Source organism: Pinus tabuliformis, chromosome J (genome assembly GCF_031772625.1).
Source record: "Pinus tabuliformis cultivar Carrire ecotype Pingquan chromosome J, CPIR1, whole genome shotgun sequence".
NCBI classification, from domain to species: domain Eukaryota; kingdom Viridiplantae; phylum Streptophyta; class Pinopsida; order Pinales; family Pinaceae; genus Pinus; species Pinus tabuliformis.
The window spans coordinates 381,118,754-381,142,769 of NC_142295.1; the positions used below are offsets into that span (position 1 = coordinate 381,118,754).

At 34.3% G+C, this 24,016-nt stretch overlaps 1 protein-coding gene across 1 annotated transcript; it reads right to left on the reverse strand.

The window, feature by feature from the left end:
* Positions 1 to 1,715: 1,715 nt before the first annotated feature.
* LOC149227350 (ALA-interacting subunit 3-like) lies at positions 1,716 to 23,540 on the reverse strand. Its single transcript, XM_089375484.1, has 8 exons — positions 23,358 to 23,540; positions 5,341 to 5,399; positions 5,037 to 5,111; positions 4,778 to 4,903; positions 4,484 to 4,554; positions 3,217 to 3,517; positions 2,431 to 2,720; positions 1,716 to 2,223 (listed from the first exon to the last, which is right to left on the reverse strand). The coding sequence occupies exons 1-8, from the start codon at positions 23,431 to 23,433 to the stop codon at positions 2,178 to 2,180; spliced, it is 1,044 nt and encodes a 347-aa protein (XP_089231610.1). The 5' UTR covers positions 23,434 to 23,540; the 3' UTR covers positions 1,716 to 2,177.
* Positions 23,541 to 24,016: the final 476 nt, after the last annotated feature.

Consider the following 24,016-nt stretch of genomic DNA (forward strand, 5'->3'; position numbering starts at 1 on the left):
ATTATAATAGTAATTTAATAATGTAATTTTAAGATCGCTACCAAGCTAGACACCAAATTGGTTTATAATACCCCCTTGTTTGTGGAACAAGAGACCCATCTAAAACACTAATTTGAGTACTAAAGTCTGTAGTGTACATACTCTACCCCCTATGGATTTGAACCTATAACCTATTAAATAGAAACTCATGCTTTTAACCTTAACAATAAATAAAACTAGCACAACCTTATAAATTAAATGGCTAGTAAATTGACAATCCATAATAAGCTTCAAAACACTTATCTGCAATTTAATGTGGAGATTATTAATCTATTTATAAGCTATACCACACGCCCAAAAAAACATAACTTAATTCATAAGACACTTTTCATATTAGTTTTTTTTTTCAATTAATCAATTTAATTAAAAGGAAAAAAAAATATGACAACTTTTGAGATAAATCTAAACATTTGATTTGTGAACACTACTATGAATATTCTAGAATATTCCATAGAAGTTAAATCTCCACCACCCACCTAATAATTATTGATAATTAAATTAAAATTAAAAATTGAGAAGACTTATTCTAAAACAGATAAACCTATGCTTAAATAAAAGATAATCAACTTTCATTAATTTTATTGATTAAAACACTTTAAATTTTATATAAATTTTCCAATTTAAATTTATTTTTAATATTAGAATAATTAAAAATATATTTTTGCTCTATCTTTAAAAATTTTAATTTTTTTTATTAAATTATATTTCTAAATACACAATACATTTATAACCCTGAATAATCAAATTTAAAATATTAGATCACTGGAACTTGTTATTTCAAAAAATTTCTGACAAAAATAAATAATAAACCATGATAAAATTAAACTAATGAAAATACCCAAATCAATGAAATGAAATCTTTTGAATCAAATTCATTGAATGATATATCTTTTGCCGCAGCATCAGTTATATTACATTAATAAAACACCCAAATCAATGGAATGGAATCTTTTGAATCAAACTCACTGAGTGATTTATCTTTTTGCCAGAGCATTATGTTTGTGGAATTCATGAAAGTGGGAGGAAGATGTGAGTTTAAAATATATTAAGTACATGGGAACTTGCAAAGGACAATATTCACAAGCTATGAAAAGCCAAACACTCAGTTTAAGACAGCAGAGTCATCAGCAGTGTTTACACAAGTCTGTCATCGTCCTCCATAGCGTTGGAAAGACCTATGTACTTACCAATATTAACCTCACCTGCACCACCACACACTGCAGTATTCCTGCATTCATTCATATCTATATTTTTTGTATTGTATTGCATTTTGCTATATTGAGATGGCTTGCGTTCAATGGGGCAGATGGGTCTTAAATCTTGTCCACTTTTTGTTCTATAATTTTTTTTCATATAAATAAATTAAAATTTTAAACACTAATTCTGAAATTTTATATATATATATATTAAAATTATGAAAATCTAATTCTCACAATATTTTTGCTTACAAAAACGATGTGTACTCATACACGTACCAAAGACCATAAATAAACTTAGCCGAAGCAAAGGGTTGGCCATTGTTTTAATACATCAGATGCTAACATATCTATGAATTCCACACCTAGAAAACATTAAGGATTTGCTGTAACTAACCTTTTCAATATGTATGAATTGAATACAAAATTTCAAATCCATAAACTTTACAGCTTCATACTTGAAACATAAATGGCCGTACAAACAACAGATTTACCCGACAAGGTGCCCAAAGAATATATGCATGTTTCAAATATGAAGGCAGCATGAAGCATCTAATACAAGTCAGAAAACCTGATACAAGCATGTGGTTAGATATGAAGGCAGCATAAAGCATCTGATACAAGTCAGAAAACCTGGCACAATTATAATGACTTCAGTGGTCTAACAGTTAGATAGAAATCTGGTACCATTATAATGTTTTAGTCTCACATAAGCATGTGGTTAGATATGAAGGCAGCATAAAGCATCTGATACAAGTCAGAAAACCTGGTCCTATTATAATGATTTCAGTGGTCTAACAGATAGAAATCTGGTACCATTATAATGTTTTATTCTCATGGATGTGGTCTAACAGTTAGATAGGAAATTTAGTCTCGACATGTTTCGTAGTTTAATCTTAAACATGACTATATGTACTTGAAAGCTGTTTAAGCAAGATTTCTTCAACTATTTCTGTTCCATGATAAATATGCAGTATCACCCAAAGGCCTGACAACAAAAATAATCAACATTAACCTCTTTGTCATGTCACTTGGAACCTAAATTTTAAAGAAACAACTCTAAGATAGTAAATCTATCTATTAAATTTCAAAATATTTAAAAATTATCAAAAATTAAATTAATCCATTTTGACCTACATGTACCCAACACATTAAGTGAATGGCATAAACTGTACCGCACAGTAAAATCACGTACCTTGGTTTTATGATATGCATCAAGAAGACGACCATCGCCAAAATAATGCAGAGACCTCCAACAATGAGGTAAGCTATCCCGAGAAAGTTGTTCTTCCCTCCAAGAAAATTCGTGGTAGAAAGTACCAGCTTCTTCGTGCCACCAAAAGTATAAGTATTATAATTATTAAACAAATTCACTGTAATGCTATCATTTTCTTTGAGGTCCTCCTCAATCCGTCCATACAGCTTCCTGAAGGTTGGAAGTGCTGCTGGTCGCATCCACACCATAAGATCCTCTTGCTCACTTAACTGCCATGCTCATCCAAACGAAGCAGTAAGCAATGGTAATAGTAATCACTGACTCTCTGTTTCTTTTTATTAGAATGAACAGAAAAAATATAGTAAGATTAAACAGTAATATAATTTTTGTATTCAAGCGAATTTTTTGGTCAACTCTTTTCGAACCAATAAATGTGGTTCAAGACCAGATGAAAAAACAGACCATGACAAAAACTTAAATAATTATTTATTTTGATTAATAATTTTGAAATAAGCAATTTTATTATTATTATTAGAATGTTTTTTTCTTCCTAAACTGAATTACAAACAATGCATTTGAAACTTGGATTTTTCAGTTATCTCATCCTAAACTAAATTACAAACAAAATATTTAAAACTGGGATCTTGGATCTCTCCATTATCTTAAGACTCACATTACTATTTTCTGATATTTACAACCCCTTAAACTCAATCAGTCAACCAGCCAGCCTGCTTTGTAAAAGACCTAAACAAGGATACTACTTACAGGGATTGATGGATTGAGAGTAGCACCGCCAATCAGAGTTCCATTCTGAAAATTTTTGGGAAAAACATTTTTTCCATATTTATGTTCACGATCACTTTTCCACGAAATATCTTTCCTGTTCATTGTAAGCGATGTGTTCCCTCTGGAGAAGTTGTAAGTATCATTGAACAAACTCCAAGCTATGAGTCCACATGGAATAATTGGGAGATTGTTTCCGGTTTTTGCTTCAGGGTCACAACCTGTTGTTTCATCCTGACTATTGGCATTCATTAACTGCTCGTCGTTTCTGCTGTTAACGTACCTGCAAATGTTTTTTTCAATCATGGTGAATCATTATTTTGTTAGAGTAATTTGAGGAGTCTAGATTCAATGATGGTAGGGAGCTTGCTCCTTATAACGACAAGGAATTAAAAAAATAGATAAATCTCATTGTATCACCCACTTAATAATTCTACTAAAAAATACCAAAAACTGCAATACACTTAAGAAAAATATATTAAAAATATATCAGATAAAAAATGGTATTGTGATTATTTGAATTACGTTTATTTTTAATTACTAAACCATGAATCTATATTTATATAGATAATTATTTATTTTCATGAAATATTAATTTATTTTATTATTAATAATATTAAATAAATAAATTGTGATTGATTTGTGTGAAATTTGAAATTATGGATTCAAAATGGCATAATAATAATATTGTTGTTGTTTTAACCTCCTGAAATTACATTTTTAATAATGATATTGCTTTTTATGTACGTGGAGTACCATTCACAGTTTACAAAAGTTGGCTGAGCTGTCGCACTAACAATGTGCTACCACGTAATTAATAGCAAATTACCCTGTTGAACGAATAAACCAACATTCAAACCAGTGGTTTAACACAATGTAAGGGTTATTTAAACGGTTCAACTTTTAACTTTTATATATTTAGAAATATAAATTTATAATATAAAATTACAATTTCATTTAGTTATATAAAATATTTATAGCTATATTATGACAAAGTTGAGAATATAAAATATTTAAAGTTATATTATAATTTTTATATTTCATTTAATTAATCATTTTAGTTTATTTGACCATTTAAAATTCATTCACTAAATTAATCATATTTTATTTATTAACATAAACAGACTAATAAATATAGTTAATATAAAACTAAAATATCACATTTTATTTATTATCAATTTAAAAAAAATATTAGTATAGCTTTTATTACAATAAATACTGTTGCATAATAATATGTATGCACACTTACCGATGATGGTTCTGATAGAAGCTATCAAGCTGGTAATACACATAAATTGGTTGTGTCATATTCTTTGGCACCTGTAAAGTGAGAGAAATATTCTGTTACATTCTTTGTAAATAATATTTGTAGTTATGATAATATCTTCACATTTAGTGAGTATTTGTTACAAAGTTAACTCTATCCATTGCTATCTATTACTTGATAAATTATTGCTATCTATTACTTGATAAATTAATGATGAGAAACTATAAATTTATAGAATTGAATACTAGTTATCAGGAATCAAGATGAACCCCTCACTTTTATTATTTGACTGCAGTTTTTTGGAATCGTACTATTTTTTATGTAGGCCAGTTTGACATCATTATTAACTCTATATTGCTTAGGTATGCAGTCTGTTTCATATTGGTACACAATTTCCACAACCTGAAAATAGGAACAAATCACTGTTACCTCATATATTAAATATGAAATTGAAAATATTAGTTGTGGGTCTTCTGTCAGTTAAAATAAAATAAAACTTTAAATAGACATTAATGCTGAGATGAAGAGTACATACTCTATGTGATGAAATTAGAGAAACAACTCCAATGGGGATGAAGATAGCACCCACTAATATGAAGATTGCTGTGACCTAAAATCAAATAATCACTTTAGAAGGGCTATATTGTAATATATTCTAAAAGCCTCAGTATCTTGAGTAAGCAATAAATAATATATATGAATTTGAAACATGCTTCGCCTTGCGAGGATAGAGACTAAGCAAAGTTCACTTAAAATAAGCCCTAGACTTCATTGCCTCACAGTATGCTTTTATGCTTAGCATCTAAGGAATATCATACTGCCATCGACTGTGAACTTACCCATCTTGGTGTCAAAAGTGGCTTACATGAAGGGAGCTCCTGTTGAGTGAACTTGGAAACTGGCAACACGAGAAACAAGAAACCTCTTCAATATAAGGTTGCCGAACTAAACAAACTATGTGATTATAAAACGCACGGTTCTATCATCCATAGAACAGTCACTTACCACAAATTACACAATACTATGGGTTGTTTCTAAACTAAGAGAATATTTAACTATGTGATTATAAAACGCACGGTTTCATAGAACAGTGACTTACCACAAATTACACAATACTATGGGTTGTTTCTAAACTAAGAGAATATTTTCGAGAGATGATGCGAAGAAAATATTTTGTATAATTTCAAAAGAGGCTAGAAACAATGAAATTCACGTTATTAGATTTTATAGTGAGGTTTGCTTCCCCTTCACGAGATAAAAGGGAAAAGGTCCTCGTAGAAATAACTGGATATCAATGTATCTGATTGTTTAAAAGGTAAGGATCACCGACCTTCCTTTTAAAAATCCTTTAAGGCATGGTGATACTGATGGTATGTAAATATACACAACCAATATGAAAGGAAGTTAGTAAACCTAAATAACAAACTCCCTGCATTAAAAAAGGAACAATATATATTCTGATCTGTTCTTCAATGAAAGAGTAAAAGTCATTGTTCCGAAAGGAACAACCTGCTAGAAGGTACGGAAGTTGTCTCAATCTTATGGAAACATGCAATGAGGAAAGTCATTTACTATGAACTCATAGTTATTCATAAAGTTGCCATTTAGCGACTTTGTGGGAGGGAGAAAAAGATACCTTTTCAGAAAATGAAATGCAATTAAAAACATTACAACTATATTTATGTTGCTCTGAAATTTGATGAATATGAACCAAGTCAATTTTCTTAACTCAAATTCATTAAATGTCTTAAAATATTTAGAATCTTCAATCTAATTAAAATCTCATGAACATTACAAGTAGGGTTGAAGAAGTCAATTGAAAATTGTAGCAGGCAAGTTCAAATGTCTGTTAGTAAATAGAAGTCTTGTTGCTTTAGCTATTATGGTGGTTTAGGAAACTTTCCATCAAGTTATTCAAAACTAGTCAAATTACTCATAATTTATAGACTTCAAGTATATAAAACTCACTATTTTGCCCATAATATTTATATAAAATATAAATATTTAAATACAAGCTCAAGTATATAAAAACCTTATTATTTTGCTCATAATATTGCTGTAAAATATAAATATTAAAAAAAAACCACTATTTTACCTATTAAATATGAAAATATTCCCAATCATATTCCAATAACATTTTACAGTTGTGTAACTTCAATAACATTTAATAGAAGTCCTGTTGCTTTACCTAAAGTCGTGTTGATTTACCTATTGTGTGCTTTCAATAACTTTCAATTAAAGTCCGGTTGCTTTTAGTTTAGTTGTTGTGTGATTTCAGTAACATCCAATGAGTATCTACCACTTGCTAGAGAAACCCTAATTGGCCTCCATAACACATAAGGTAAAACAGAGACAAACCGCATTTTACAGTTGTGTAACTTCAATAACATTTAATAGAAGTCCTGTTGCTTTACCTAAAGTCGTGTTGATTTACCTATTGTGTGCTTTCAATAACTTTCAATTAAAGTCCGGTTGCTTTTAGTTTAGTTGTTGTGTGATTTCAGTAACATCCAATGAGTATCTACCACTTGCTAGAGAAACCCTAATTGGCCTCCATAACACATAAGGTAAAACAGAGACAAACCGTGAAGAGAAATCCTAATTGGCCTCCATAACATATGGGGTAAAACAGAGACAAACCCTGACAAATTTAAACATTATAAGTTATGCAGGATAACAATTGTATCTCTTCCTCACCCATGGAAACCTAACACATCGCCCCCACCTCCACTTTTCTTGGGACCTAAATGTAACTCCATTCCTATTGTGAAAACACGCTGCAATTTACCATGTTTGCATTGATGCCTTCCCTCGGTTGTTTACTATCTTTTCATGAACATCCTATATTTGTTTAGAATTTCACTCATAACACTCCATGGACTTCCACTCATAACAGTACCATGAACGAAAAACCAGCAAAATGAATGGAAAGGAAAATAAAATGTTAAAAATCCATTGTTTTGCATTTACATGACCTAAGCAGAGGGCAGGCCCTACGTTCTATATCTTTGAATGAGCAGTCCATTCCTATTGGGAAAACACGCTGCAATTTACCATGCTTGCGTTGATGCCTTCCCTCGGTTGTTTACTATCTTTTCATGGACATCCTCTATTTGTTTAGAAGTTCACTCATAACACTCCAGGGACTTCCACTCATAACAGTACCATGACCGAAAAACCAACAAAATGAATGGAAAGGAAAATAAAATGTTAAAAATCCATTGTTTTGGATTTACATGACCTAAGCAGAGGGCAGGCCTTACGTTCTATATCTTTGAATGAGCATATTGTAGGTTATAAACTTTGAATTCATCTACATCTAGCTGCACTGCAACACTCTAGTTTGGTGTATCAATTTATCAATTTTGAAATCTTTTGTCGTATCTCCATCTAGCCATTAACATCAACACTAGACCAGAACACACATCTAGCCATTAACATCAACAACATCAACATCCGACTAGAACCCACGAAATTTTGAGTAAACCAAATTTTCATAAATACTTGGTTGCTGTAAACTTACTTAATGTTTAGACTGAATATTCAGAATCCATGTATTAATTTTTCTTAGTGTACAAGTGCAAAACGATGAGCAATTCACATTGAAATAAAAATAATAATAGACAGTGTAATTTAGAAATAAATATTTGATCATATATTGTATATTTGATCATATTATATAGTATATTAAAGGATGGATAGCTTACATATTTTTTATTATATAGTATATTAAAGGATGGATAGCTTACATATTTTTTTTTTTTTTTTTGGGCCAAATTATGATGTTTAAATCGATGTAAATAATCATTTCACATACATTTTGGAAAGGTAAATATGGAAATAATAACATTGATGATTTGATAATAATAATTATTTAAAGCTAATTTGAAATAAATATAAAATTGAAAAAAAATATAAAAAAAAATTATAAACAAAAAGTTATATATATATATATATATATATAATTTAAGTAAATTTATTATTTAATAATTAAAAGCCTACTTTTGTTATGTGAAAAATAAAAATTTATAAATTCACATTCCATCTCAATAAATTTTATTGAATATAAGAGATCTTTAATCTTATTATAAATATTAAAATACATATATTTTAATTAAATTTAATAGTTAAAATATATTTTTTTCATTAAAAAAAATTTAGAAAAATAAAATATTAACATCTCAATAAACTTTAAAAATTTAATGAAAAAATAAAAATTCTTAATTTGTTAAATCCTAAAATCAAATCATTTCTTCTTAATAATAAATATAACACTATAAATAATTCATTCTCATAATAATTATAACAATTTCTTCTTAATAATATTTATTTTTTCCCCTTTGAAAAAACATAATTTTCATTATCAGAGGAAAATTACATGTTGTAGATACAATCTGCATATGAAGTATGTGAGGGCTGAGTGCCTCTCAAGTAGAGGAATACAAAAACTAACACAGTGCAAATTACATGTTGTAGATACAATCTGCATATGCAGTATGTGAGGGCTGAGTGCCTCTCAAGTAGAGGAATACAAAAACTAACACAGTGCACTCCGCAGGGAGGCTCTCCCTTCAGTAATGTTCATAATAAAGTTTACCAAAATAATACTCTACGCAAAGAGTATGTATGTCTGTCATCTTAAATACAAACTCATAATATATAAACATAATACTATTAACAAATAACCAAAATTCAAGCTCCTGCTCTGCCAATTAATCTGTAAAGTCCATGAAAGGGTGATGGTAATACTGATAGTGTGCTCCATCCCTCTGCGCCTAGATTAGCCATGTGCCACGAGGCCTGAGCGCTGCCTCCTTTGATAACTGGTCGGCAGATGAGTTGTGTTCCCTGCAGATGTGACAACAAACAAAGATGTCAAAAAAACTTATGAGACTGTGGGCCTCATCCAGAATGGGTCTTAGAGAGTAAGCCGAATAGTTTGCTGATTTGTTAATCCAATTGCATATAATTTTTGAGTCCCCAAAAAGTTGTAGATTTCTGCAATGTTTTTCCAATGCAATTGTATGAGGTATTTAGCAGTAATAAGTTCTGCAAAGTTGTTTGTGCCCCCACCTAGGCCCATTTGGATTTGGAAGTGATGGGATTTTGAAAGATATAGAATGGCTCCGCCCCCACACCCAGCTTCCTATGCTGACCCGTCAAAGTATGCCCATGGTTGAGAGTGGTCAATGTTTTTAGGAACAATGTGCCTGGGGGGGATTGTCATCATCTTCATGAATGGTACGATAATTTTCCAAAAGGCAGGCAGTGATGGAGGGCCAGTGAGGAACGATATCATGAAAAATGTATTGGTTACGAGCAATCCAGATTTCCCAGCAAATGAGGAGGGGAAGGTTCCTAGCCTTGGTCGGGGTTGTGGAGGTCCACCATGTGGTCCATGCTTCCATAACTGTCAAGCCACCCAGGTGCCCTGGGAGGGGATGGTCGAGAGAATAGAATTCTAGAGGGCAATAGTGACAGGGTAGATGAGAAAGAGATGGTTTGAATATTTGAAACTGCCTTTACATAAACAACACCAAAAAGGTCCATATTGGGCTCTTTTGATAAGATTGTCACCTGTAAGAGCCTTGTTTTTAAGAATGGACCACATGAATAATCTAGTTTTGGGAGGCACTTTTAGTTTCCACATGCTTTTCCATCATTGTTCGATGGATTATGGTCTATGGACATTAGCTAAACAGAGGTATCCCTCTTTGGGGGAGTAGCGCCCGTTTTTAGCAAGTGCCCAAATGATTTCATCCTCCCCTTCTACAATTCTGATATGTGATTCAGTTAATGCTGCTATATAGTCCACCCAATATTGATGCCACTGTTGTGGGATGTGCAGACTGCGGGCATATTTCTAGGCCTGGTAAAAAATGGTGGAGCATTCCATGTATGCAATGTGGCTGATATGTGTGATACTTGAATTGGCAAGATGGATCTTGAGCTCTTCGGGCAGCATGTGGGCGTTGCCACACCCAATCCAAGGGTTTAACCTAATGCACATTGATGTTCATGCTTGAATTCTCCAAGTGAGTCCTTCTCGAATGATTGACATAGAATTAAGCACCACTTTCTAGATGACAGAGATCCTTGTTTTGTTCCAGGTTGGCTGTCGGAGCCAGTCCATCAGATTTAGGGGATCTATGTATTTAGAAGAAGCCACCATAGTCCAGAGGCTATTTGATGTGATCTATTTCCAGCCTAGCTTGGCCGCTAGAGCAGAGGAGAAATCTTCCAGCTTTTTAATACCCCATCCTCCCCATTTCTTTGGGAGGGTAAGCGAGAGATTTTGTATTCTCGAGAGGATTCCTCTTGGTATCCATGCCAAGGACATCCAATACACCAGAGTGGCTTCAAGGACAACTTTATTGAGTACAAGTCTTCCTGCCCTGGAGAGGTACTTATGGTACCAAATATTGAGTCTTCTTTCCATTTTGGAGATTAACCATGTCCAGTCTGCTATCTTATAGCCATGGGGCTTCAACTTGTAACCCAGATATCTAAGACCGTCCTCCAACTGTAGGAGGGTGAAGGGAAAGTGCTGGAGCACATACTATATCTCATGAGGGGTGCAACCTATAGCAATAATGGTGGATTTAGAATTATTAATGACCATGCCTGTAGCTATTAGAAATAGTGTGATAGTGTTTTGTAAGGTAGTCAGGTCCCCTAAACCACCATTGAGGAAGATCAACACATCATCCACAAAGGGTAAATGAGTGAGAATGCAACTGTCAGTGATCCTGATTCCCTTAAGTCTTACTTTGTTGTTCTCTTCTTTTATAAGTTTACTGGGCCGCTCCATGACAAGAAAAAATAATAATGGGGATAGGGGGCACCCCTACCTAAGGCCTCTTTCAGAGTGAAAGAAAGGCGATGCCACTCCATTGACAAGGACACTAAAAGATATGTTTGTTATACAACACATGATCCATTTTAATAACTCATAAGGAAACCCTAGGTGGGTTAGGAGCATTCGGAGGTATAACCAACTTACTCGATCAAAGGCCTTTGAGAGATCCACTTTAAGAATCATGCATTTCATCTCCTTCGTCTGAATGGAGAGCATCACTTCTTGTGAAGTACCAATCGCTTCATGTATCTATCGATCTTGGGGAAAGGAAAATTGTTCAGAGGATATATGGGTGGAAAAGATGGGTCAGAGGCAGTTGGCAATGATTTTAGCAATGATTTTGTAAATGCAGTTGCATAGGGAGATTAGGCGGATGTCATCAAAGGAGGCAGGGTTGTCTGATTTGGGGATGAGGATGATGAAAGTGGAATTGATGGCCTCATACATTCTTCTAGTGGTCCGGAAATCTTCAATGACCTTAACTAGATCTTCTCTAAGGATGCTGAAAAAAGTTGTATAGAACTCCACCGACCATGGAAAATTTTAGGGGTGAATGTTCGTCCTTTGGCGAAATTAAGGGGTTTTAAATTTTTAGTGGGCGAATATTTTGTATCATAGTACATTTTTACAAATCGCCTCAAATAGCCCACCTTATTTTAAGGGAGAGGGTAAAAAAGGTAAATTTAGCCCTTGAAATTAGGAGTTACAACATTCTATTCGCCCTAATTTTCAAGAATAGGTTTTATTTAAGTGAATCCTATGGGCCAAATACCATATTTATAAAAGAGGTATGGTAAATTAATAAAAATATAAATAAATAAGAGGTACGGTAAATAAATAAAACATTTTTTATATTTACTCCATAAGTCACCTTATATACATGCAAGGGTGTAAACAAATAAAAATATAAATAAAGTGGAGGTATGGTAAATAAATAAAACCTCTTCTTATACTTACTCAAAAGGTATGGTAAATAAATAAAAATATAAATAAACTAGAACTATGGTAAATAAATAAAACATCTTTTTATATTTAGTCCATAACCCTCTTTCTATTTATGAAGGCTCAAAAAAGAGGTTTTATTTAAGTGAATCCTATGGGCCAAATACCATATTTGTAAAAGAGGTATGGTAAATTAATAAAAATATAAATAAAGGATAGGTATGGTACAAATAAAACATTTTTTTATATTTACTCCATAAGTCACCTTATATTTAGGAACACTCAAAAAATGTGTTATATTTAGGTGAAACCTATGGGAAAAATACTATGGGCCAAATACCATGGGCTAGATTATTATTAATATCATGCAAAAAAACATTATTAACCCTAATATTAGTATTAATAAAAATAAAAATGGCACATGGTATTGACCCATGGTATTCACGTGGAATGTAGCCTATTTAAATGGGGGAATTAAACCAACATAGATCCATCTTTATTCTGAATCTATTAAGCCCCGAGAGGGATCAAATATGGTTTATCAAGAGTAAAAATGGATGTTGTAATTTAATGTATGTTAAACATTTTAACTTGGTTAAAATAAAAAATAAAATAAAAATCAATTATTAATTTTATTAATTTTTATAAATTATTAATAGTAATTTTTAAGCTCCAGTCTATGATAACCCATGGTATTGACCCATGGTAATACCATGGTATTCATGTGAGCATAGACTATTTAAAGGGGAAATTCGATCATCTTAGATCCATCTTAATTCTGGGTCTACTAAGTGCTCAAAGGGATAAATAGATTCCATCCCAGTGGTAGATGTGGAGTTAAGATGGATATAGGTTGGTTTTTATGATAATGAAGATATTAAATAGACTTAGGAAATTATATTGTAAAAACATCTTAAGGTGAATGGTTAAAGCTACATTTAGTCACTTCACAAAATTTAGTAAAAAATACCAATATCTCCATTAATATTGGTTTTTAACTTTTTCTGATTTAACAAAAAAAATTCAAAACAATGAAACCTTATCACTCTTTCCGCATCACCCTCGCAGAAGATTTCTCACCATTTTTCAAACATTCTCAATATGATATCTTCATGAAAAAGTTTAGGTATTGATGTTGGATTAGTTGTTTGAAAAATAAGCTAGTTTGTACAACCTTTCATTTTTTGTGCTATTCTTAGTTTGTCCTAATGATCTATAGGGGGCCATTGCACCATATTTTCCTAAAAAGTGGAGATTGTTCACCAAAAAGGAAATTAATCTACATGTTACAATGCTATTAAAAAATGTGAGACCTATGAGGGTAGTGAATTATGCTAATAAGAAATTTAGATTGGGAGAGACGTAATTAAATTTTATTATTTAATTGAAGATTTCCAATTAAAATAATAATAAATCTACATTTATATATTCATATATTGATTGGAAGGATTCTCACAATGGTCACTTCTTTCAATTAGATCCCCTTCAAGCCTTTGGGATACCTAATACTTTCTTATATAATATAGTTGAGGCTTGCTACTTGTTGGCGTGTTGGGGTAAACAAACTTGACGTGTTTTTTTTATCTCGCACTTGGAGTCTATGGAATAAGAAAGAAATTTGATAACTTGAAAAAAGTGGTAGCTTGACAAAAGTTGTAGAGAAAAGATTAATCTCTCCTACCTTGACAAAACTCGTTGTCAATATCAACACCTACAAGAACTTTGTTGTGGAATATTATCAAAAATAATAGAAGGATATGAAAGAGTGTATTGTAAGAACCTTGACAAACACGGCCACTAAAACTTGGAAAAAAATTTGTAGGAAGAGAAAATTATGTTTCTTTTTTCCAAACATGTATTTTAGTATATTACAGTTTAATGAATATGTTTTCTTATTATCATATATGGTTTCATACCTTAACAAAACATTCGCCAAGGCTTCACCATGTTTTATTATTCAAAAAAAGATTTGTCAAGATCTTACAAGATTTTATAATTCAGTGAAAGATTCTCCATCACTGTACAAGATAATATAATCTGGTGAGAGATTCGCCAAAAAATTATGTATACATATTATATTATTGATAAAATTTCCTCCCATTTTTCTTATGTATCATGGGGATTAGCCCATTTATTATACATATAAATTTAGGGTGGTTCTTAAAATTTTCCCTACCATCGACCAACCATTAAGTCTAGGAATTTTGTCACGCTTGAACCATTTCAAAGTAGCCTCAAGCTCCCCTGTAATGACCTCCCTGTTTAGCTCCATAGCGGTCTCCTAATCCACAAACCAAGGAAATAGTTGTGCTACTCGAATGACTTTAGAAAGAGTGGCATTGGGAGGTGCCCGGTAGATCTGCTTGAAGTGGGATGTGGCCAGGGAGGCTAATTACTGGAAGGTATTCATAGTATTCCCCTTCTCCTTTGTCAATTTCCATATGGTATTGATAGCTTTTTGGCCATTTGAAAATTTGTGGAAAATTTTTGTATTACCTTCTCCCTCCATCAACCATATTGCTCTACTTCTCAACCTCCAGGTTTCTTCCCGATCTTTTAGAATTTTGCCTCTCTGAGATATTAATGCGGTGATATTTTCCTTCTATTCATTAGAGGTGAAGACCCCCCTTGTTCATATTCTAAAGTATCAATATCCGATTCAGTGTCCCTTAGGGTTTGATCATCCTATTCTCTCTTGTTATGTGCCCAGATTTTGGATAGCCTCTTCAGCTCTTTTAGGTTATGCACAAAACCTTCAACTATATTTCCACCAACATTAGGAGGGTGGGTCTTCCAGTATTCAGATACCATTCGAGTATAGGCTACATCCTTCAACCAAGTGGAATTGAATTTGAAAGGGGATTTTGGTTTGTTCAACCCTCCCCTTATATCAAAGGTATATCGGCGAATGGTTAGATATACCTCCTGACCTGACCCATGTCTGTAGATATAACCCAAATCCAGAAGTCGCTCCTTGATAAGAAAGCAATCTAGTCTTCTAGCGAGGTTGTCCTCTCCAATCATTCTATTCCTCCAGGTAGGTAGGATTTTCACAGAGGGGATGTCAATAAGACTGTGGTTTTCCAGGATATTCTCAAAGAAAGCAGATAGGGGGTCAATCTGGGCATGATGACCCCAAGATTCTGAGAAACCCAAAGAGAAATTTAGGTCCCCTCTGAGGATAATGTTGTCTGATTGCAGAAGATTGGAGGTCAATAATTGTTTCCAGAATACTTCACGGTGTTGACATGGCCCATATACATTAACAAGTCTGATGTCAATGCCCAGTTCGGCTGAGAAAATGTCCACCCCTATGTTCCCAATGCCTCCCCAAACATTACACAGTCTGATAGTATGGGTGTTGAAACCCATAGCAATGCCACCCGAACAACCATTAACATAAAGAGCTTGGAAGGTCCAACCAGGAAGCATGGATTCTAGAAGGTGCGAAATTGCTTCAGCAAGGACCAGGGTTTCTTGTAAAAATATGACATCCACATGTTCGGTCCAAAGAAGTCTGCATAGAGCTAGTTTTTTCTCAGGGATAGCTATCCCTCGACAGTTAAATGAAAGCAGTTTCATGGGGGAGATGAGCCCAGGGTGTTCTGTGCTCTAAGAACCCGATCTATAGCAAGTTGACACCCCGAGGCAATCTCCTCCCCTGCCTGCAACTTGGCTTTGGATAGGGAAGAAGGTTTGCCTCTTGGAGGCTTCGGGGGGATGGGGGGAGATACTAGACTGATGCTAATGGAGTTAGGGGCTGGTGAACGAGATAGGGATTTGAGCAGATATCTATGAGAAAGGGACCCTTGATCAAAATCAGAGGATAAATATGGGGTTGCCTCCGGGAAAGATGGGAGAGTGAATGAGAAAATGGGCAGAGGGGGATGCAATGAGCAAGACAAAGAAATGGGAGGCGGGGGCATGAAAGCAGAGACCTGATGAAACCCCGAAGAAACATCTATGAAATCATATGAAAAAGTGTGATGAACAGAGCAGGGGTTAGAAGAGGACATAACCAAAGATTGCACAACCTCCGCAGCTGCCCTTGCCTTGGTCAGAGGAGGAGAAGGTGAGCGATATGGTTCTTTGTCACACTTCTTCAGAGTCTCCTTAGCCTGGGCTTCCATTGCTACTTCAGGGTCAGAGCATTTTATTGCTGCTTCAGTAGAGGTGTGGTTTGTAGGTGCCTAAGGATTCTTTGTAGGGATTGTCCTTCCCTTTTCTGCAGATCTCACTTTATCATTCAGGGGGAAGTCCCTGAAGAAGTGACCTACCTTGTGGCATCACCTACACCTAAAATGGAACCCCTCATAATCAAGGATTTGTGTTCATGAGAAATTCCTCCACCGCAATGTGATTTGTTCCTGTAACACCTCTCTAGTGTCCATATGGACCAAAATCCTCGCATATGCCATGATTCCAGTGGAGAGGTATGATTTTTCATACTCCAGATAGGTGCCCAGATAGTTCCCAATGCATCTGAAGATATCCTCTAACCAAAAATGTAGCAGTAGGCCTGGAAGGTGGACCCATAGTGGCCCAGCACCAAGTTTCTCCCTCTCTGGGTCGAAAAGAGGGTTCCATCGCCTTAGAAGCATAGGGGCCTGTTCAATGTGCCAGAAGGATGATAAAACCCAATTTGTGTGCTCGGCTCGGATGAAACGAAATGCAAACCATCGATGAACAAAATTTTGGACGAAAGGTAGCTCGGCCAAATGTTGCCCCCACACTTCTGCTGTCCATTGTTTTAGCTGGGCCGCCGAGTAGTTCCTACCCCGAACCCTACCAACCAAGACTCTGTTGGCAGTGTCCATGGTTTCGCCCCACTGTATGTCTTCACCCAAACTAATAATAACATCTTGTGCCCTAGATTTGACACACTTCAGCCTTTTGCTCGGCCTGTGACCCACATCGGTGGAGTCCTCCTGTGGTCCGCTGCGAGGAGGGTTAGGAGGGTTTGAGGGGTTTAGACCTGGCCCAGAGGGGAAGGCATCCAAAAGAGGAGGTATGTCTGTAAAATTGTTGGAAAGGAGAGATGATATCGATGCCGTGGGAGGGGGATCTTGTGCGTTAAGCGAGGGTTCGCCAAGGGAAGAAGATGAGGGGAAATGGGATCCGACAGATGGAGGTAATGGTGGGTAGCCCGAGGAGAAAGCGACGAAGTTTGACCCTATGCAACGAGCCAAAAATTGAAGGGAGGACGGTGATGGGGGAGGGGTAGTGGCAACCGGCCAGGAGGGAGGGATCGCAGGTAGGGTTACGATTGAATAGGAGGGCCCCGAGATTAAGGGTAAGGGAGCAATAACCTCCGATAATTCACAGCTAAAGGGGAGAAAATCACTCGTGCTCGAGTGAGGGGTTGTCAAGATGGAGAAATCCTTGATAGGTTCTTTAGAATATTCAACTAAGTCCAAATCCATAACCGATCTGGGAGATTCGCGCCAGCTGCCGCCATAAGTAAAAAATCGTCGTTGTAGGAGAGACTTACTGAAGAGAAGGGAAAGACGGTGAGGGGCACGATGGGGTCACTATTGGAATATGCTCGGGGCCGCGAATGGGAAATGGGATGGTGCACAAAATTGACGTTCAAAAGGTACGACAAGTGGGAGATTGGGAAGCTAGTCTAGTCCGCAGGGGAGGGTGCAACAGAGTTTTGCAGACATACCCTAGCCCGTGTCAGATACAATGCACGGAGGTATTAGCAACTCCATCGAGACTATCCCAATTCTAATAATATTTACTTAATAAATAATAATAATAATTATTTATTTATTTTTATAAATAAGTATTTTTTTTATAATTAATTTATTATTTAAAATGTAAATATTGTTTTTTATAACTTATATTAATTATTGTTATTAATAAGTCAAGTCCAAGTAGCACAACTAGTTTACGATGGGCCTCGCCAACAAGGCCACCCGGGATCAAACCTCATGGAGGCTGTTGTGCATGTGCTAGGGGAAGGAGACATGCTAAAATCTAGTCAGCTTAGGCCTAGTGTGGGCCATGTCGAGTGCGATACCCAAGTGATTTTGATGACTTAGATGCCATTGGGTCACGGTTTCCTAAGCCACACGTCAAGCCTGGAGGAACATAGAGAACTTGGCAAACAATTTTTTTTTTTGTTATTAGTAAAATAGTATTAATAATACTATTTTGCACGATGGGGTGACGAACTTTGAGACATGCTTGACGCATCTGCAATGAATGCTAACATACGACAGATGGAAAGGAGGAAAGGTTGCCAGTCTTCTGATTTTATAAGGTGTAAGATGAGGGAATCGGTGCGACGTGTGAGCCTTCATTCATCCTCCACGGGAATGTGTGCTCATAAGGTAAGTTGGTTAATGACGAATGTTGGGGTTATGGAATGCTATAATGTATTTGTAGTGTGGACGCTGGCACATTATGGTTTGAGCAGTGTTAGTGTGTCTGGGTTTTTCAACCCTTTGTTAGTCTGAGAGTAGTGGAGAAAATGATGTCGCCGCTTCTTCCATCGTGAAAGGTAAAAAAAAGCTTCAAGTTCTTCTGCCTATCCCTGATTCCTCGCTTTTGTCAGGGAATTGAGAGCATTTTGCATGCAATTGGTCTCGGAGGTTGTAGGGAGGTCTAGTGGAGTTCGTATCAACTCTTAATTGGCTTAGGTTTGTCTCTCAAGTGTCTGTGCTCTGGTGTCAAGTCCTTATGCATGAGCATCTGTTCCTAGGTGCTTCCCTTGTGAGTGGAGTGGAAGAGCCAACAATTTTCTGGCACGAATCTTATTTTTGGGTATGCTTGCCTCCCTCCTAGCTGGTGTGTGGTGGTTTTCAGTTCTGAGGGGAAGGCTTCTGCTGGATAATTTGGAGCTGGCGTATGACTCACTTTGCTTCACGACTTCTCGAGAGGTTCTGCAGAACGTTGTCAGTCTTGTCTTGGGGGCGTCTTCTTTGGCACTCATTATGTGACTTGTGTTGCATAATTCTTGCTCCAAACCGATGTAGAGGGGAGCTCCACCCAATCAGGGTGGTTCCAACATCGAGCTGAAGGTGGCGCTGGTGGGTAGGGTTGTTGAAAGACCCAAGAGAGGTGGACGTGTTGCTAGGGGTGTGCCGAGAGCATCGTCGGGAGCTCGTGGCCGCAGAGGTAGTGTGAGCTCTGTGCGGGGTGGACGTGCAGCTGGAGTCGATAAGAGAGGTAGTGTGGATTGTTTTGATGAAGCAAGTGTGTGGGGTCAGAGCTACAGGCAGGGGCGCGCAGGAGTTGCTGGTTGATAGATTCACTATAATGCTTTTCGTGACCTGCACCAGTCTATTGTGGATCACTTGGAAGCATATGACAGGACCAGAAAGGAAGAGAATGAGGCTTTCATCGCCATGCTAAATCAACTGCATTACTTTCAATGCCATGTTAGAGAAAGGATTGTGGTGGTTTGGCGGGGTCAAAATCTGCTAGCAGAAAAGGTCGAGAAGCTGGAATCGTGGCTGGCTCACTTCGAGCAACATGTTCAGTGTGCATATCACCCTCGTCCCCCTCCAGGGACTGCGTTGGACAAGCCAAGGTCAATTACGTGATTATTAAGCATGGTCACATGTGTTAATTTGGTTATGTTTGTCTTTTGGTGTTATGGTCACATGTGTTAATTTGGTTATGTTTGTCTTTTGGTGCTTTTGGCCTATAAGGATTTTGACTTCTAATCTGTCTTTGCTTATGTTTTTTTGTAATATGGTGATAGGATTGATTAACAAACTTGCTTGGGTGAGACTACTTGCATTTTGATAACTATGTACTCTTCTTTTGATTAATGAATATTTTTTTTTATTAACAATAATATTTTATGTTTAATAATAACAATTAAGTAATAATAATTAATTAATAATTAATAACTAAAAATACTAATTAATTAATTAATTAATAATATTAATTAATTATAATTAATCAATAATTATTAGCCTTGATTCACATTGTTAAGTATGGTTGATCAAATTAAACCATGATTGATTTTCATATTGAGAAAATTCTATGATAAATCTTAAAATAACTATTATAAACCAACATAAATAAATCTTATAATGAATATATAAAATGATATTAAATTTAATTATTTGTAATATTATTTATTAATATTAATATTAGTATTTATTAATATTTATTTATTAATATATATTAATATGATTTATTAATATTAATTTATTATTATTATTACCATAAAAATAATAATATTTTTTTAAAATAATAGTAATATTAATTAATAATAATAGTCATCATTATAATAATAAAAATATTATTATTATTATTATTAATATTACATTTATATTATTAATGTCTATTGTTGTTTTCTTTTACATTTGCTAATATTATTGTTCATATTCATGTGATTGATATAGGTCTACTGGCTTATATCAATCAAATTTATTGATGTGATAATACTAATTATAACAATATTTTATTTTAAATTATAAAAAGAATTAGCTTCATAAACACCTAATAGGATACCATTTATTTGTAATTAATATATACATTATAAACATAATTTCCTATAATAAATAATTAAATTAATTTATGTGTTATTAATATATACATTATAAACATAATTTCCTATAATAAATAATTAAATTAATTTATGTGTTATTAATGTATTTTAAAAAAAATTCTTAATTAATTTATAGGTGTTAATAATCTATTTTCACAAAAAGATTAATTAATTCGTCAGTCTTCTAGATTTTATTAGGAGGGTGTGTCTGTTATGATATGAGTGGATGTGATCCAATATTAAATATGTTATTATATAGGGTCAAAAAAGTAATAACCGTGTTAGATTCATCGTGTACCAAAATTCAAAATTTGAATGTAGTACTGTTACAAGATTTCCATTTTCTGTATCTTTAAAGTTGATTTAATTATTTTTGTCTGAGTTGTTTTTAGTGAGATTTTTTGGAAGTTTTTTTGGTGTTTTAATTTCTCTAAAATTTTGCAGGCATTTATTAAAATCACAAGCTTGATGGTTAACCCCTGCACAATAAAAATGCCTTATGAATTTTTCAGGGTGTTGAATCCATATATAATCAAAAAACCAGTTTAAATACCTTGATATTTCTCCAATATACTGTGGATTCAAATACCTTGATTTCATCTAAAAATCAAATAGATATTTAATCAGAGATTGATAAAATTTGAACGTATACTAACTATTTGGGTACATAAATGGTTGTTGTTGGGAGGAATATTGATTTTAGCCTACTGGATGCATTTATATCTGATGCTAAACAAATTATTAAGAAAACTTCATTATATCAAATAATATTTCTATATATTGCATTAAGAAAACTTCATTATATCAAATAATATTTCTGTATATTGGATGCATTTATATTTAATGGCTAAACAAGTCATTAAGAAAATCAATTCCCAAGAAAACTTCATTATATCAAATAATATTTCTGTATATTGGATGCATTTATATTTAATGGCTAAACAAGTCATTAAGAAAATCAATTCCCAGAAGAAAGAGGAAGGTCAATGGGGTTTAAACAACATCATGTAATTTGGATGGCACTGGTTATAAAGAATTTCTAGCAAAGTTATACTCAGATCTAGCCTTTGGCAACAAATCATTAAGAAAAGCCATCTAAAAAATCTGTCACTTCATGAATAATTTGGATGGGAACTGGTTATAAAGAGTTTCTAGCAAGTTATATTCAGATCTACTCTTTGGCTACAAATCATTAAGAAAAACAATCTAAAAAATCTGTCACTTCATGAATGGATTAAGTATGGGGCCGAGACTCCACCAAAAAATGGTTCATACAAATGGTATTGCTTCATGAAATTAAAATAGTGGCTTCTCCGTAATCTGCGCCGGGAGATTGGTTTGGGAGTTTCAGTGGAAAGAGTGATGGATCCAATTAGAGGTTTTCAGGGACATCACTCTGCCTATTGTTATCACCCAGTGCCTTCACGACATGAGTAGAATTTGCCTAATTCAAATTTAGATGATAGGGATCCAAAATATCTATATTCTACTTGGATAAGCTCTACTGAGTTGGGATTAAATGGAGGCTCAGCAGAGATATGGGAAAAATATATTTTTAATTTGTACATGGCGAAGATCTCTTTCAGGATAAGGCTGATTTGTTTAAATGGGACGGGAGGCTAGTGCAGGAATTATCTCTATTGAAGAAGTCTACAAACATATAGCTCTTGATCAACCGGGTTCAATGGAAAAATGGCGGCTTCTGAAGGTATGGTCTTGGCATATGTGCCTTTGAAACTCAAATATTTCGGATGGCTGGTGTGGTAAAACAATATTCTCACATGGAAGAATCTATGCGAGTAGGGTTTCACATGGAAGAATCTATGCGAGTAGGATTTCAACAGGCCTTGTAGATGCATTACGTGTTGGGGAAGAATCTATGCAAGTAGGGTTTCAACAAGCCTTGTAGATGCATTATGGATGCATTGTGTTGGGAAGAATCTATGCAAGTAGGGTTTCAACAGGCCTTGTAGATGCATTATGTGTTGGGTACAACGACATAAGCAGAAGGCATTGACATGCCAGGATAGAGCAATACAACAGCATAGATAACTACTTTGAAATAACTTTTTGTTTTTTAATATGATTTTGTATATGGTATTGTATAAAAAAGACATTCGATAGTCTACTGTATATGGAGCAAATTCTAGTGTATTTTTTGTTTTCTCTGGCTCATCCTGAGAATCTGAGAATATATAGATAATGGCAGACGCAGTTAATGGAAACATATATTTAGTTTCCTGATCAGTCAGATAAGAGATATACTATCAAGACTATGATGCTGTTTATGTTTATCATATATATGTACGGTTTTAATATAATACAAAACATTCAGTTTTTTTCTTACAGTAAAGAAAATAACAACTAGTAATTAAGTAGAAAATTTGAATATCATGATATTAAAACAAATAATGACAATTTTTGTGATTCCATCGTTCTCATAATCAAAACAATTTTCTAAAATCACAAATTTATGATATCCAAAACAATCTTCCAAAATTACCCATTCACTAAAAAAAATTACAAAGATGGGAAGAAATTACATTTGGGTCGCGTTCTAGGTGCTGCTGAATTTCCTTCTCCGTTTTCTCCCAATGTGGTAACTCCATTTGAATTCATCGATCTCCACCAATTCTTTGTCAAATTTCGCTTATATTGCGGATGGGTTACATCGCTAATTGCTCAGATCACGGTTTATCAGAAGTAGAACTCATTGGCTTCATAAAACCCAGTAGGTCAGAGCCGAGGAATTTCAACATGAAAAAGGGGGCGAGCCTGAAGCGCTGGAATAGCGGGATGCGTTGACTCTGTATGCATTCTTTTACACATTTCGTATGAATTTGATACTCTTTGATTATCGTAATATACAATTATTTATGACTCTCTTTTTTTGGCGTCTTCTGTGCCTTTTTTGTCCTATCTCTTTAGATCTCCTGGCATATGTTTGTATATGTTTATGCTGTCAAGATCTGTCATGGTAAATGTTTGTAAACTATCTCTGTTTTATGGTCCCAACTGGTGCTGGGAGGTCTGCTATTGTGTCCAGGTTATATGTTCTGTTCAGACTCATCCTATGGATTATATTTTTCATATTTTATATGAATACTCTATTATACAGACTCATTATAATACAATTCAGTTTTTCTTTCTGAAAAAATAATTATTTACTAGATAAATTGAATTTTAAAATCTTTTATAATAT

Bases quoted from the DNA above. Each gene is read 5' to 3' on its own strand.
- LOC149227350 (XM_089375484.1), bottom strand. From the start codon at position 23,433: ATGAATTCAAATGGAGTTACCACATTGGGAGAAAACGGAGAAGGAAAT. The intron at 4,555-4,777 runs GTGAGGGGTTCA...CTCACTTTACAG, and splicing joins ACTGCAGTCAAATAATAAAA to GTGCCAAAGAATATGACACA. The intron at 2,721-3,216 runs GTAAGTAGTATC...TGAGCATGGCAG, and splicing joins CTCTCAATCCATCAATCCCT to TTAAGTGAGCAAGAGGATCT.